Source organism: Heloderma suspectum, chromosome 7, assembly GCF_057233095.1.
Source record: "Heloderma suspectum isolate Gila_16-S chromosome 7, 16-S_ref, whole genome shotgun sequence".
Lineage (NCBI taxonomy): Eukaryota > Metazoa > Chordata > Lepidosauria > Squamata > Helodermatidae > Heloderma > Heloderma suspectum.
The window spans coordinates 49,763,922-49,778,478 of NC_139464.1; the positions used below are offsets into that span (position 1 = coordinate 49,763,922).

General features: G+C 43.6%; 1 protein-coding gene across 3 annotated transcripts in view; it reads left to right on the forward strand.

The window, feature by feature from the left end:
• The window catches only part of AGBL3 (AGBL carboxypeptidase 3), a 57,639-nt gene extending 45,132 nt beyond the window's left edge, over nucleotides 1-12,507 (forward strand). For 2 of the 3 annotated variants that reach the window (XM_084810112.1, XM_084810113.1), the window contains 2 exons: nucleotides 8,298-8,550; nucleotides 8,845-10,406. In XM_084810112.1, the coding sequence (XP_084666238.1) occupies nucleotides 8,298-8,550; nucleotides 8,845-9,094 (503 nt within the window). In that variant the 3' untranslated portion in view covers nucleotides 9,095-10,406. Of the gene's footprint in view, nucleotides 1-8,297; nucleotides 8,551-8,844 lie in introns of all 3 variants that reach the window. The other variant, XM_084810114.1, reaches the window with a different exon arrangement.
• The last annotated feature ends 2,050 nt before the right edge of the window (nucleotides 12,508-14,557 follow it).

The following is a 14,557-nucleotide window of genomic DNA, read 5'->3' on the forward strand; positions in this document are numbered from 1 at the left end:
GACTTCGTTTCATCTTGGTAATCTAAAAGAAACTATTGTTGACTGGGCCCTGACAGAATCAGGACACCAAATCAACCCACCTACCTTGAACTGCTCTCTTGGTGGACTGGTACCTCTGTGCTTGACTGTTTTGTCTGTTTATTGACTTACCACTGGATTTGGAGATATGATAGCCATCTTGAAATATTTGAATGGCTGCCATAGAATCATAGAATCATAGAATAGTAGGGTTGGAAGGGGCCTACAAGGCCATCGAGTCCAACCCCCTGCTCAATGCAGGAATCCAAGTCAGAGCATCCCTGACAAATGGCTGTCCAGCCTCGTCTTGAAGGCCTCCAGTGTGGGAGAGCCCACCACCTCCCCAGGTAATTGGTTCCATTGCCGTATTGCTCTGACACTCAGGAAGTTTTTCCTGATGTTCAGTCGGAATCTGGCTTCCTGTAACTTGAGCCCATTATTCCGTGTCCTGCACTCTGGGATGATCAAGAAGAGATCCTGGCCTTCTTCTCTGTGACAACCTTTCAAGTACTTGAAGAGCGCTATCATATCTCCCCTCAGTCTTCTCTTCTCAAGGCTAAACATGCCCAGTTCTTTCAGTCTCTCTTCATAGGGCTTTGTTTCCAGTCCCCTGATCATCTTTGTTGCCCTCCTTTGAACCCTCTCCAGCTTGTCTGCATCCTTCTTAAAGTGTGGTGCCCAGAACTGGACACAGTACTCCAGATGAGGCCTAACCAGTGCTGAGTAGAGGGGAACTAGTACTTCCCGGGATTTGGAAGCGATGCTTCTATGAATGCAGCCCAAAATAGCATTTGCCTTTTTTGCAGCCACATCACATTGTTGGCTCATATTCAGCTTGTGATCGACGACAATTCCAAGATCCTTCTCGCTCGTAGTGTGGTTGAGCCACGTATCCCCCATCTTGTAACTGTGCATTTGGTTTCTTTTTCCTAGGTGCAGAACTTGGCATTTGTCCCTATTAAATGCCATTCTGTTGTTTTCTGCCCAGCACTCCAGTCTATCCAGATCACTTTGAATTTTGTTTCTGTCTTCCAAAGTATTAGCTATCCCTCCCAATTTTGTGTCATCTGCAAATTTGATCAGCATTCCCTGCACCTCCTCCTCCAAGTCATTAATAAAAATATTGAAGAGCACTGGGCCCAGGACTGAGCCCTGCGGTACCCCACTCGTTACCTCTCCCCAGCTTGAGAAGGTCCCATTGATAAGCACTCTTTGAGTCCGATTCTGTAGCCAACTGTGGGTCTACCTGATCGTTGTTTCATCTAGCCCACTTCGAGCTAGTTTGCTCATCAGGATATCATGGGGCACTTTGTCGAAAGCTTTGCTGAAGTCGAGGTATATGATGTCTACAGCATTCCCACGGTCTACAAGGGAGGTGACTTGATCAAAAAATGAGATCAGATTTGTCTGGCAGGACTTGTTTTTGACAAATCCATGTTGGCTTCGAGTAATCACTGCATTGTTGTCAAGGTGCTTCCAGATGGATTGCTTTATGATCTGCTCCAGAATTTTCCCAGGGATTGATGTCAGACTGACTGGTCTGTAGTTCCCAGGTTCCTCCTTTTTACCCTTTTTGAAGATAGGGACAATGTTAGCCCTCCTCCAGTCATCTGGCACTTCCCCGGTCCTCCATGATTTCTCAAAGAGAATAGACAGCGGTTCTGAGAGCTCTTCTGCCAGTTCCTTTATGACTCTAGGATGCAGTTCATCTGGCCCTGGAGATTTGAACTCATTCAAAGTAATGAGGTGTTCCTTGACCATATGCCTGTCGATCTCAAGCTGCAATCCTGCCCCTTCAGCCTGTACTTCGCCTTTGCCAGGGGGGTCATAGACCCTCTTTTGGGAGAAGACTGAGCCAAAGTAGGAATTGAGCACCTCTGCCTTTTCTTTGTCCTCTGTTATCATTTTGCCATCCTTATTTAATAGCTGAACAACCATTTCTTTCCTCTGCCTTTTACTATGCACGTAGCTGAAGAAAGCCTTTTTGTTGTTTTTAGCATCCCTCGCTAACCTCACCTCGTTCTCCGCTTTAGCCTTCCTGACGCCATCCCTGCAATTCTGTGCTACCTGCCTGTACTCTTCCTTTGTTACTTGGCCTTCTTTCCACTTCCTATATGTGTCCTTTTTTGTTTTCAGGTCATCCCTAAGCTTTTTGTGAAGCCACATTGGCTTCTTCTGTTGTCTTCCACCTTTTCTTCTTGTTGGAATTGTTTGTGATTGTGCCTTGAGAATTTCCTTTTTTAAAAGTTCCCACCCATCTTGGACTCCTTTTCTCGCTAGCATTGCTTGCCATGGGACCTTACTGATCATTGTTCTGAGTTTATTAAAATCAGCTTTCCTAAAATCCAGGGTACGCGTTTGAGTACACTCGGCTTTTGCTTCCCTTAGAACCAAGAACTCAAGTACAACATGGTCGCTTTCCCCCAGAGTTCCTGTAACTGCTACTTTATCCACTAAGTCATCTCTGTTGGTTAGGATCAAGTCAAGGATAGCCGATCCTCTAGTTCCTTCCTCTACTTTCTGTAGGAGGAAGTTATCCGCCACACAAGTCAGGAATTTCCTGGAGGGGCCATGTCATGTAGATGATTCCCTTCATGGATCACTGCCTTGTTGTGGTGAAGGGGCTTGCGTAACTCAGTGAAGCCATAAGCTATGCCGTGCAGGGCCAGCCAAGACGGACAGGTCATGGCGGAGAGTTCTGACAAAATGTGGTCCACTGGAGAAGGAAATGGCAACCCACTCCAGTATTCCTGCCAAGAAAACCCCATGGAACGTATCACAAGGCTAAAAGATATGACGCCGGAAGATGAGCCCCTCAGGTCGGAAGATGTCCAATATACTACTGGGGAAGAGCAGAGGGAATTTCCAAGTAGCGCCAGAAAGAGTGAAGCGGCTGGGCCAAAGCCGAAAGGACACTCAGCTGTGGATGTGTTTGGTGGTGAAAAGGAAGTCCGATGCTGTAAAGAACAATATCGTTTAGAAACTTGGAATGTAAGATCAATGAATCAAGGTAAGCTGGAGGTGGTCAAACATGAGATGGCAAGATTGAACATTGACTTCTTGGGAATCAGCGAACTAAAATGGACAAGCATGGGTGAATTTAATTCAGGTGACCATTATATCTACGACTGTGGGCAAGAATCCCTCAGAAGAAATGGAGTAGCACTCATAGTCAACAAAAGGGTGGGAAAAGCAGTACTGGGGTACAATCTCAAAAACGATAGAATGATCTCAGTACGAATCCAAGGCAAACTATTCAACATCACAGTAATTCAAGTCTATGCCCCAACCACTGAGGCTGAAGAAGCTGAGGTTGATGGGTTCTATGAAGACTTACAACACCTTCTAGAACTAACCCCCCCAAAAGATGTCCTCTTCATCATAGGGGATTGGAATGCTAAAGTAGGAAGTCAAGAAATCACCAGGATAACAGGCAAGCATGGCCTTGGTGTACAAAATGAAGCAAGACAAAGGCTAATAGAGTTTTGCCAAGAGAACACGCTGATCATAGCAAACACTCTTTTCCAACAGCACAAGAGGCGACTCTACACATGGACATCACCAGATGGTCAATATCGAAATCAGATTGCAGCCAAAGATGGAGAAGCTCTATACAGTCAGTAAAAACAAGACCTGGAGCTGACTGTGGCTCAGATCATGAGCTGCTTCTTGCAAAATTTCGGCTTAAATTGAAGAACATAGGGAAAACCACTAAACCATTCAGGTATGACCTCAATCGTATCCCTTATGAATATACAGTGGAGGTGAGGAATAGGTTTAAGGGATTAGACCTGACAGACAGAGTGCCTGAGGAACTATGGACAGAGGTCCGTAACATTGTTCAGGAGGCAGCAACGAAATCCATCCCAAAGAAAAAGAAATGCAAGAAAGCAAAGTGGCTGTCTGATGAGGCTTTACAAGTAGCTGAGGAAAGAAGGGAAGCGAAAAGCAAAGGAGAAAGGGGAAGATATATCCAACTGAATGCAGAGTTCCAGACCATAGCAAGGAGAGACATGAAGGCCTTCTTAAATGAACAATGCAAAGAAATCGAAGAAAACAATAGAATGGGAAAGACTAGAGATCTCTTCAAGAAAATTGGAGATCTCAAGGGAAAGTTTTGTGCAAAGACGGGCATGATAAAGGACAAAGAAGGCAGGGACCTAACAGAAGCAGATGAGATTAAGAAGAGGTGGCAAGAATACACAGAAGAACTATACAGGAAAGATCTGAATGTCCCTGATAGCCATGATAGTGCAGTCACTGAACTTGAGCCAGACATCCTCGAGAGTGAAGTCAAGTGGGCCTTAGGAAGCATTACTAACAACAAAGCTAGCGGAGATGACAGTCTTCCAGCTGAGCTATTTAAAATCCTAAAAGATGATGCTGTTAAAGTGCTGCACTCAATATGCCAACAAATTTGGAACACTCAACAGTGACCACAGGACTGGAAAAGATCAGTTTACATTCCAATTCCAAAGAAGGGCAATGCCAAAGAGTGCTCAAACTACCGTACAATTGCGCTCATTTCACATGCCAGCAAGGTTATGCTCAAAATCCTATAAGCTAGGCTTCAGCAGCATGTGAACTGAGAACTACCAGAAGTACAAGCTGGGTTTCGAAGAGGCAGAGGAACTAGAGATCAAATTGCCAACATTCGCTGGATCATGGAGAAAGCAAGAGAATTCCAGAAAAGCGTCTATTTCTGCTTCATTGACTATGCTAAAGTCTTTGATTGTGTGGACAAACTATGGCAAATTCTGAAAGAGATGGGAGTACCAGACCACCTTACCTGTCTCCTGAGAAACCTGTATGAGGGTCAAGAAGCAACAGTAAGAACCGGACATGGAACAACCAATTGGTTCAAAATTGGGAAAGGAGTACGACAAGGCTGTCGGAATTAAGATTGCTGGGAGAATTATCAACAACCTCAGATACGCAGACAATACCATCCTAATGGCAGAAAGCGAAGAGGATCGAAAGAGCCTCTTGTTCAGGGTGAAAGTGGAGAGTGCAAAAGCTGGTTTGAAGCTCAACATTAAAAAAAACTAAGATCATGGCATCTGGCCCCATCACTTCCTGGCATATAGAAGGGGAAGAAATGGAAGCAGTGACAGATTTTATTTTCTTGGGCTCCAAGATCACCACAAACAGTGACTGTAGCCATGAAATTAAAAGACGCTTGCTCCTTGGGAGGAAAGCTATGGCCAACCTAGACAGCATAGTAAGAAGCAGGGACATCACCTTGCCGACAAAGGTTCGTATAATCAAAGCTATGGTTTTCCCAGTAGCAACATATGGTTTTCCCACGTAGCAACCAGCAACGTGAGAGCTGGACTATAAGGAAGGCTGAGCGCCGAAGAATTGATGCTTTCGAACTGTGGTGCTGGAGAAGACCCTTACGAGTCCCCTGGACTACAAGGAGGTCAAATCAGTCAATCCTAAAGGAAATCATCCCTGAGTGCTCATTGGAAGGACAGATACTGAAGCTGAAGCTCCAATATTTTGGCCACTTAATGCAAAGAGAAAACTCCCTGGAAAAGACCCTGATGCTGGGAAAGATTGAAGGCAAAGGAGAAGGGGACGGCAGAGGATGAGATGGCTAGTTAGCATCACCGATGCAATGAATATGAACTTGAGCACGCTCCGGGAGAGAGCGGAGGACAGGAAGGCCTGGTGTGCTATGGTCCATGGGGTCACGAAGAGTCGGACACGACTGAACAACAACAACATGTAGATGATGCAGCAGATTTGTTTTCTGCTGCTCCAGAGAGTAGGACCCAAAACACAGGTTTAAATTACAAGGAAAAGGACTTAGGATAAACATTGGGAAGACTTTCCTGATGATATGAGCTATTTAACAGTGGAACAGATAGCATCAGAAGGTGGTGGACGCTCTCCTTTGTTAGGTGGCCATCCAGCCCCTGCTTAAATACTCTATTAGGAGTTCTGTAGTAGCGGATTTCTTGCATTAGCAGTGGGTTCGACTAGATGACCTTTAGGGCACCTTTCAACTCTATGATTCCCATTGGATTGTTCCTCAGCCAGCTGAAGCCTGAGCAGCCTTTGCCAGGAGGGGAAGCAAATCACCAGAGTGAAATGTGAAAATATGGGCTCACTCAGAAATAATTCTTCTCCTGCCCACTCTCCTTCCTCTTTATTTGAAGATATGGGGGCTATATCCTGATCTTCTGAATCCCCCAGTAGGAGCTCTACTCCTGAATCTCCAGTCAGAATGAGGGGATTTTCTGTGAGGTCTTTTGGGTGGGGATAAAGGCTCTTCCCCTGTTGGTGTCATAAGGATCAAGTCTCAATCCCTGTCCTACTGATTGTACTGTGGTTCTGTAGCATGCTGAGCTGGTTCCCCGAATTGTGGCTACCAAGAACATTGCCCACCTCTTGTGCTTTTCATGCTTTCTTGCTTACAGTGGTCAACTTTGATGCCATCTTCCTTCTTCACTCCAGAGCTGGAGTGAGGCCATTTGTTTGCCATGGTACAACCCCTTTGCTAACATAGCAGTCCTAGGGCATCTCTATACCATCCTAAAATCCTGCATGTAAAACGGGCTTTCTGCTTCCATTTTAAATGCAAGATCACCACTGACTCCCTTTACACGTGCTTCCTTTCCCCCCTCCTCTTCCCCTTCCTTCTCCCCATATCTGAGTCTTCCATTATCTTTCATTGATCTTGCTCCTCTTCTTGCTGCTTTAACTGTAATTTGATAGCTAATTATCTGCAATCTATTTAAAAATGGAGCAAAGGGCATTTAGTGCAGGAGACTCCTGGAGGGTCACAGCGTCATATAAAGAGCCCACAAACGTCCATGATGGAGCAATCTCAATAGCCGGATAAAAGCTCCATGTGAAAGAGTCACAGGCATTTTTTGTGAAGACAGAAATAGATGCCAGACAAAAACAGGGCAAGGACAGAGAAGAATATGGCTAACTGCAGTTAATGGCTGTTGCCCATAGCTCTTGAGGGGCAGCTAAAACAGAGGTAACCAATTAATAAAGGCCACTTAATGAAGACAACAGTGGCCAATCAAATTTAGGACCAATTAATAAGTTGCAGTAGATGTGGCAAATCAACTCTGGGGCCAGTGAATTAAATCAGAAGCAGAAAATGAATTCATTAAGACAGAATCAGGAAATCAGTCCCAATCAATTCATTAAGGAAAATTAACTGAGAAATTTGTAATCAAATTTTGTTATCAAATAGACTGAATTAATTGCAAAGAACAGTTATGAGAAGAAAGTTAAGAGGCAACCGAGCCCCCCTCTTACCTTGAATACCTAATTAAGGGAAAGAATATCCTGTCTTTGCACACAGGTAGCAGGAGCTCCAGAAGAACCTTGCTGCTGTGGAGGAGGCAGGACCAGAACTGGGTGGGGCATTCTCTCATGGAAGGTTAAAAGTCTGCAATGAGTGGCATGGTCCTGCTGTGGAGCAAGTAGGAGTAACCAGACTCAGGACACCCTCCTTCACTGATGAAGAAGCCATTGGCTACAGCCAGATGCACTGCTGAGTCTGACACAGTATGACTGTGCAGTCATAGGAGAGTTGAGGGGATGGTGAATCTGCATAGGGATCCATAGTTCACAAAGAGCTGAACAAAGCAATGGAATGAATAGACAGATACTGAAGCTGAAGCTCAAATATTTTGGCCACCTAATGCGAAGAGAAAACTCTCTGGAAAAGACCCTGATGCTGGGAAAGACTGAAGGCAAAAGGAGAAGGGGACGACAGAGGATGAGATGGCTAGATAGCATCACCGATGCAATGAATATGAACTTGAGCACACTCCGGGAGAGAGCGCAGGACAGGAAGGCCTGGCGTGCTATGGTCCATGGGGTCACGAAGAGTCAGACACGACTGAACAACAACAATGGAACTTAAAATGCCGCACTCATTTGGTTTCAGCAGCACACAGAGGTTGATATCTCAAAATGGTCTAATTATGAATATTAGAACTTTTTTTGCCTTGGATATCTAGTAGATGAGCATAAAGAGCCACAGCTTTATGACTTAAGGAAGGCAAGGGGAGAAATCTTTATACGTTTTCTTAATTCTGATGTGAGTAGATAAGGAGTAGCAAGGTCCAGAAGAGGGGTTAATGGGGACTGGGAGATGGTTCTTCTTCTGTAGAATATATTAATACAAAGTCATTAGTATCTCACAGCTGAGCTTGAGCATTAAACTGGGTATTGGGGCTAAGCCCTAATGAGTTGTAGCTCAAATTGATCTCTGGAATCAGTGCAAGTTTGTTTGTTTTTGATCCTAGGTCTGCTTGACAACCCAAAAAGTAATTTAGATGAAAGGGAAAGGAAGGGAAAGGAATGGTCACCACCAAGAAATGCTAAACCTGACAGAAATAGTGGAGGAAGCCGTGAAGGAGGTCTTAGATTGAGCGGGTGCTCTCATACAGAAGATTTTTTACAGCTCTCCTTGCCTTTAGTGTCAGAGGGAAAATATGGACAATTCACTGAAAAATATCAGAGGAGTGAACGACATCCCAAATTCTTAGGTCGACACCGGTAAGTGAAGAGGACTGCCTATTCAATGCGACTTTGGGTGTTTCTGTCCAGAGTCTTCCCGTGGTTCCTCTTTAAGTCTGAACTGAAATGCAGGTTAAAGTCCCTGAAGATAGCATAATCTGGGCTGGCCTCCATCACAAATATCTCTTGTGAAGGATAACTTGGATTATCAAGAAGTTATTTGTAAACAATAACTGGATTAGCACACACATAGAGGCTGTATGGTTGAGATAGTAATGTTGTGGCTTTGTCTCCTGAGAGACCAAGATTAATTTACTTTGTTTATCTGTGCAGACCACATCTGGCTACGCTATCGACTACAAAAGGGACCAACAAAGCAATTCTGCTGAAACACTGTGAAGATGCTGAAGCATCAAGTTCTACATCTCTACTACATACCAGGCCAAAACTGCCAATGCAAAGTTTACTGTGCCAAAGTGAAAGCAGGGTTTTCTCGAGGAGACATAAAAGCGAGTGCATGAATCACAGACCTTCAGTGCAAGACCTTTCAGCTACAACTGAGAGGATTTCCTTTCATGCTTAAAAACCGATGCAATTGCTTTTGAGGCACCTGATGATAAGTCAGCACATACCACTGCAAAGGCACTTTCTGGTTCCTGTGATGGTATCTTCAGAGTTTATGGCCTCCTCTGTATGGATATGGTGCTGGGAAAATGCAGAAAAGTATTTCAGTGCATAATGGTTGTACCTTGCACAGGCTTGGAACATGGGATACAAATATACTGGAACATCGTGGGGCCGGTGTGACAGATAAAAACAAAACTCAAAATCAATGGATTTATTTATTTTTATTGTTGGGCAATTTCACAGGGAAGCAATCATTTCACCTCTGAAATTCATCTCGCTTCTAAGGTGATGTTGTTTTAACAAAATGATTATCTGAAAAAGGGGGATTGGGATTATGTTTCTCAGCACTGAAACCTACTAGTCAAACTAATGAAATCTGTTTAGGATTCTCGTCCAATTGGGTGATGAATCTAAAAGGAGAAGCTTTACGAACCCTGGGGCTGGTTTCTTGTAAGGGAGTCTCTTAAAGAATGTTATTTGCTCCACATTATGAAAAGAAATCATAATGAAAACCTAATACTGAATTCCCTATCCCCATCCCACTCGAGTTGCTATTTGCTCCACAGGAACAGAAGTCGTGGTTTGGATTGGAGCAATGACACAGAGGGAAAGGGTATAAGCCTCCTTTGCCCACAGCCATGGCCCTAGTCAGAGAGTCTAGTGACTGAATTCAATCTTTACCAAATTGAAGGAAGATCCATATCTCCCACCATTATGTCTGCTTTGATGCTAAGTTACATTAATTCCTAAAGAAGTGTAATTTTCACCCTTAAATTAATATGTAATGTTCCCCAGAAAATACAGGTTTCATCTCAGTGGAACCTCCTGAGGTTGAGGTGTTTTTTTTTAATAGAAATACCTAGTTGCCTCAGTTATTGATAGGAATATTAAACCATTGATCAGTTAAAGGGGCTCAGAATGTGTCACCAAGGTGTGCCTGCTACAACTGATGTAACAGCCAGGTTTAGGCGCAGTCTGTATTTTAAGGCCTAAACAAATTTACAAAGAAAATGAACCAATGACATTTTACTTTTGTTTGGCACTTAAAGTTCACTCCCAGTTCCTTAGCTGAATATCATCCCATGTTATACCTTTGTACATCATTGTTGCAAATATTCTCAGCCAGTCATCTGTTAACCCCATAACAAAAACATGGCTGGAAGTGATCTGCAATGTACTGATACAATTTGTGGGAACATCATGGAAAAGATGCAGAAAAGCTGGTGTAAAATGTGTATAGCATGCATGGAATAAATCTTATTTCTCAGATTTCATGTAAGGAAAAAATAGCTTCCAGAGCCCTGATGCCTGGCCTTTCAACTACATATTATACACTTTTTTTTTTCTCCATTCCGCTTGCTATCAGAAACAATGCAAGAATCAGACAGTGTATTATTGGGTTATGATTGCTAGGACAAAATATCAGCCACCCCGCCTTTTCTACCAGTAGTAACATTTTCTCACTGATATACGTGTCAGGATTGTAAGAACAATCAGAGCAAGGTAATATCTTTCTCCTTGAGATTCCTCCTTGAGTACCTTCCTCCTTAAGAGTCCTCCTTGCCTTGGGTATATTATCTGGAAGGGCTGTCCAAAAATACAAAAAAACAAACAACCCACAAATCATCACAGAGTTTGCCTCTGGTTGTAAAGATAAGTCTTGGTTTGTTGAGATAAACTTGAGAGAGGTAGCTGTGTTTGTCTGTTGCAGGAAAAATAGAGTGACAAATGTATTGTGACATAAGTTTTCTTGGGCTAATGCCTGCTTCATCAGATACACAAAGCATTATCCTCAGTGGACATATATTATTACAAAGTGAGGTCAGAAAGCCCAGCAATGCAAGAGACAAGCATGTGTCATACTAACGTGCAGAACACAAACGAAAGCAAAATCTAGTCAGAAGAATAAAAGATCCATTGTGGATGTCATCCACTCCCTGTTGGGAATGAATTAGCAAAGCAAGATGTACATAAATGTCTAAAGAAGGGCAAATACTTTCCACAATGAGCTAGCCACTCTCAGTCTATTATAAGCCCAAGTATAATTATGCAAAATTTGCAAATGACTGCTAATTTGCCAAATTCATATTGGAGTCCTCCTTTGAAACCTTTTTGTTGAAGCATAGCAACTTTCAAGTGTGCTACGGTATGATGTATATCTGTCAGCTGAGGATAACAATTCATGCCTCTGATGGTGAATTTTTGCCCAAAAAAGCCTATGCCACACTAGCCTCCTGGCTGCTGAGACATTGCTACTCTGCAATCAGTTGGAAGCAGAACAGTGCTTTAGTTAATAAGACAGCAATCCTATAGTCCCTGGGAGAGCGTCTCAGGGACCATAGGATTGTTCAAAGTCCTGCTATAACCTCAGGAAGGGGACTCTGTTCTGATCCCTTGCCCCCACCCCCTTGCAGCTGCCAAGCAAAGAATCATGCTGGCTGCTTCCCGAGGTCCCAAATGTAGCCTTGGAGGGAAAGAAAAGGGGACGTTCGGTGGGCAAGGAGGAGAGAGGCCAGGACACGAGAAATCCTATGGCTTCTCTAGCCCCTGCCAGTGCACCTTCTCTAGATGGGCTCAGTGGCCAGGCTAGAGGAAAAACATTTAAAAGGAGCATGGAGAGGCAAAAATTGTCTACGTGTGCGGGTTTAATGACTGATTTCCTCTCATTGTTTTTGTTAGAGTTTTTTGTTGTTTTGTCTAGCAAAATAGTGCTGTTTTGATAAGTGAGGTCAGTTAAGCCTTTTATTACTGATTACAATAAGGCTACACTTCTATACCAGGTTACCTGGGAGTAAGCTCCATTGAACTTAGTGGGATTTACTTTTGAGTAGACATGTATAGGATTGTACTATAAGGGTCAATTAAGAGAGGCTATTTAAGGAGTACTTATCACTAATTCCCCAGGCTCTATCAAGAGAAAGCAACAAAATAGAGTAAACCCACAAAGCTGGAGCACTTTAATTTTCTGCACGGTAGCATTAAAAAAGCTTAATAGTATTTGATCTGTTCACATGGTGCTGCAGTTGCATTTTATTTCTAAAACATTTCCTCAAATCAGAACTGAAAAAATCAGGAGGACAGTTACAGAAAACACTGGAATGTAGCAGGCTGACAATGGCATGTAAATGTTTCATAAAATGTGACCGAACAAAGGATAGAATTTCAGAGGGCTAGTGGGGAAAGCACTTGCCATTGACTTTAAGGTACCATAAAACTCCTCATGTTCTCTGCTTTCAAACTTGGAACTTTTCCAAAATGGGCTGAGGGAAATTTGAACATTTTGTAAAATTGCTAGTGGTATGAAGAAAGTGAATAGGGGGAAAATCAGTTTTATCTGTGCAAATATATTAGTAAATGTTTGTTTTAAGATATTTATAAACTGTTTTTCTTAAAGTTTCAAAGTGGGTGACCAGTAAATTGCAAGAGATCAAGAAGAACAAGTACTAGCACTCCCAAACAAAACACTAGATGCTTATGGAATTCATTGCCACAGGTTCTTGCAGTTGCAACTTTAAATTTTAGATGAATATGAAGATGTATTGTGGCACCTACTGGTCATGGTCACAAGAAGCACAATGTCAGCCTTATGAGACAATATACTTCTGTCTACCAGATGGTGAAGACAAAGGCAATTTTTGGTGTTTTCTATTTTGGCTCCAACAGGATGGCAGAAAGAAGGAAGTATTGATTTCAGGATCTGAAATGTCAGCTGGGTCCCGGGCTTGTTATTCCTCAACATTTTAATCAATGACTTAGATGGAGGGAATCATCGCATTTGTAGATGACACAAAACTGGGAGTGATAGTTAACTACTCAGAAATAAAATTCAAATTGAGCTTGATAGAATGGAAACACTGGTTAAAAATGACATTAAAACAATGTGAAGTTCTGAATTCAGGCAAAATAACAGATGTACAGTATACAGGGCCAGCCCTCCCATGAAGCAGGATGTGCCGGCCTCAGACAGCAGAGCAGGAGTGGTGAATTGCGCTCCCACACCAGGAGGACCTGTTGCCGCCCTCTCGTCATTGCCTCTACACCTCCCACCACCCTCCCTGCCCCATTGCTCCCTCTGCCGCCGTTGCCACCTCTTGCTTGGCAGATCCTTTCAGAGAGCAGCTGGCAGACAGTTCTCTGAAGAGCCGTATCGGCTGGAAAAGCAGACAGTGCAGCTCTTCAGAAACCTATACTACAGGCGATCTCCAGGGACACTCCCTCGATGCCTGGCTTTGAGGAAGGACCCCTTGAGCCAGCTGTTTGGCCCTGGCCAGGTCTCTGAAGATCTGTGCTGGCTGCTTTTTTGGCTGACATGGATCTTCAGAAACTGGCAACAGGGTGGGAGACATGCATGCATGCATGCATGCATGCATACATACATACATAAAAGGGCCAAGTGGGCTGGGCTGCTGTGGGAGGGGAGACAGATGCAGTGAGCACATGGATGGGGAGAGGGGAGACAGATGCAGGGGGCGGGGGGAGGGAAGCAGATACAGTGGCTACAATGGCGGGCGGCGTCATCGCTTGTGTTCTCCTGTCTCAGGCAGCAGGAGAGCTTGTGCCAGTGCTGACAGTATAGGTATAGGATGGGGGATACCTGGTTTAAAGTAGTAAGGATTTTAGGAGTGTAGTCGATCATTGATAAGCTGAAAATGAGTCGGCTATGTAATGCAACTACAACAAGGGCTAGTGCTATTTTGCTGCATTAATAGAACTATTGTTTCTGAGTCACAAGAAGTAATAATTCCACTACTCAGACCTCATCTGGAGTACTATGTCCAGTTCTAGGTGCCACACTAAGAAGAATGTAGGCAAATAGGAATGGGTTCAGAGGAGAGCAACAAAGCTGGTCATAGATATGGAAAACAAGTCTGACAAGGAAAATTGGAAAGAACTGGGTATGTTTAGCCCAGAGAAGGGAAGACTGTGTGGGAATATGATAACATTTTTCAAATACCTGAAGGGTTGTCACATAGAAGAGGGTAAAGATTCAACCCTATACATGTCTAGTTAGAAATAAGCCCCACTGGGTTCAATGAAACTTACTCCCAGGTAAACGTGTATAGGATTGCAGCCTTAGTAATTCAAAGATCAGAGATGATATGGCATTTGAAGAAGCACTGGCACAGCATTTCCCTAGATTTAAGATTAGCTTGAAATCTATGGGGTTAGGTGGTTGCGGCAGAGAAACAGACTGCATGCCCCCTTTCTGCTGCACCCCTATATAACAGTTGAATAGCACTGTAAGGTACTTCATATTCAGATGCTTCTCATCACACTGCTGTAGTGGGCATCAGGACTGCAACCTTGCAGGAAGCAGCTGTACTGGTTCACAATTTGCACCAGATAAACCCTTTCCTATGTGCATCTCTTGCAGCTTGTTGCAACAGATACACATAGAAAACTGGGTCCACAGGTTCCA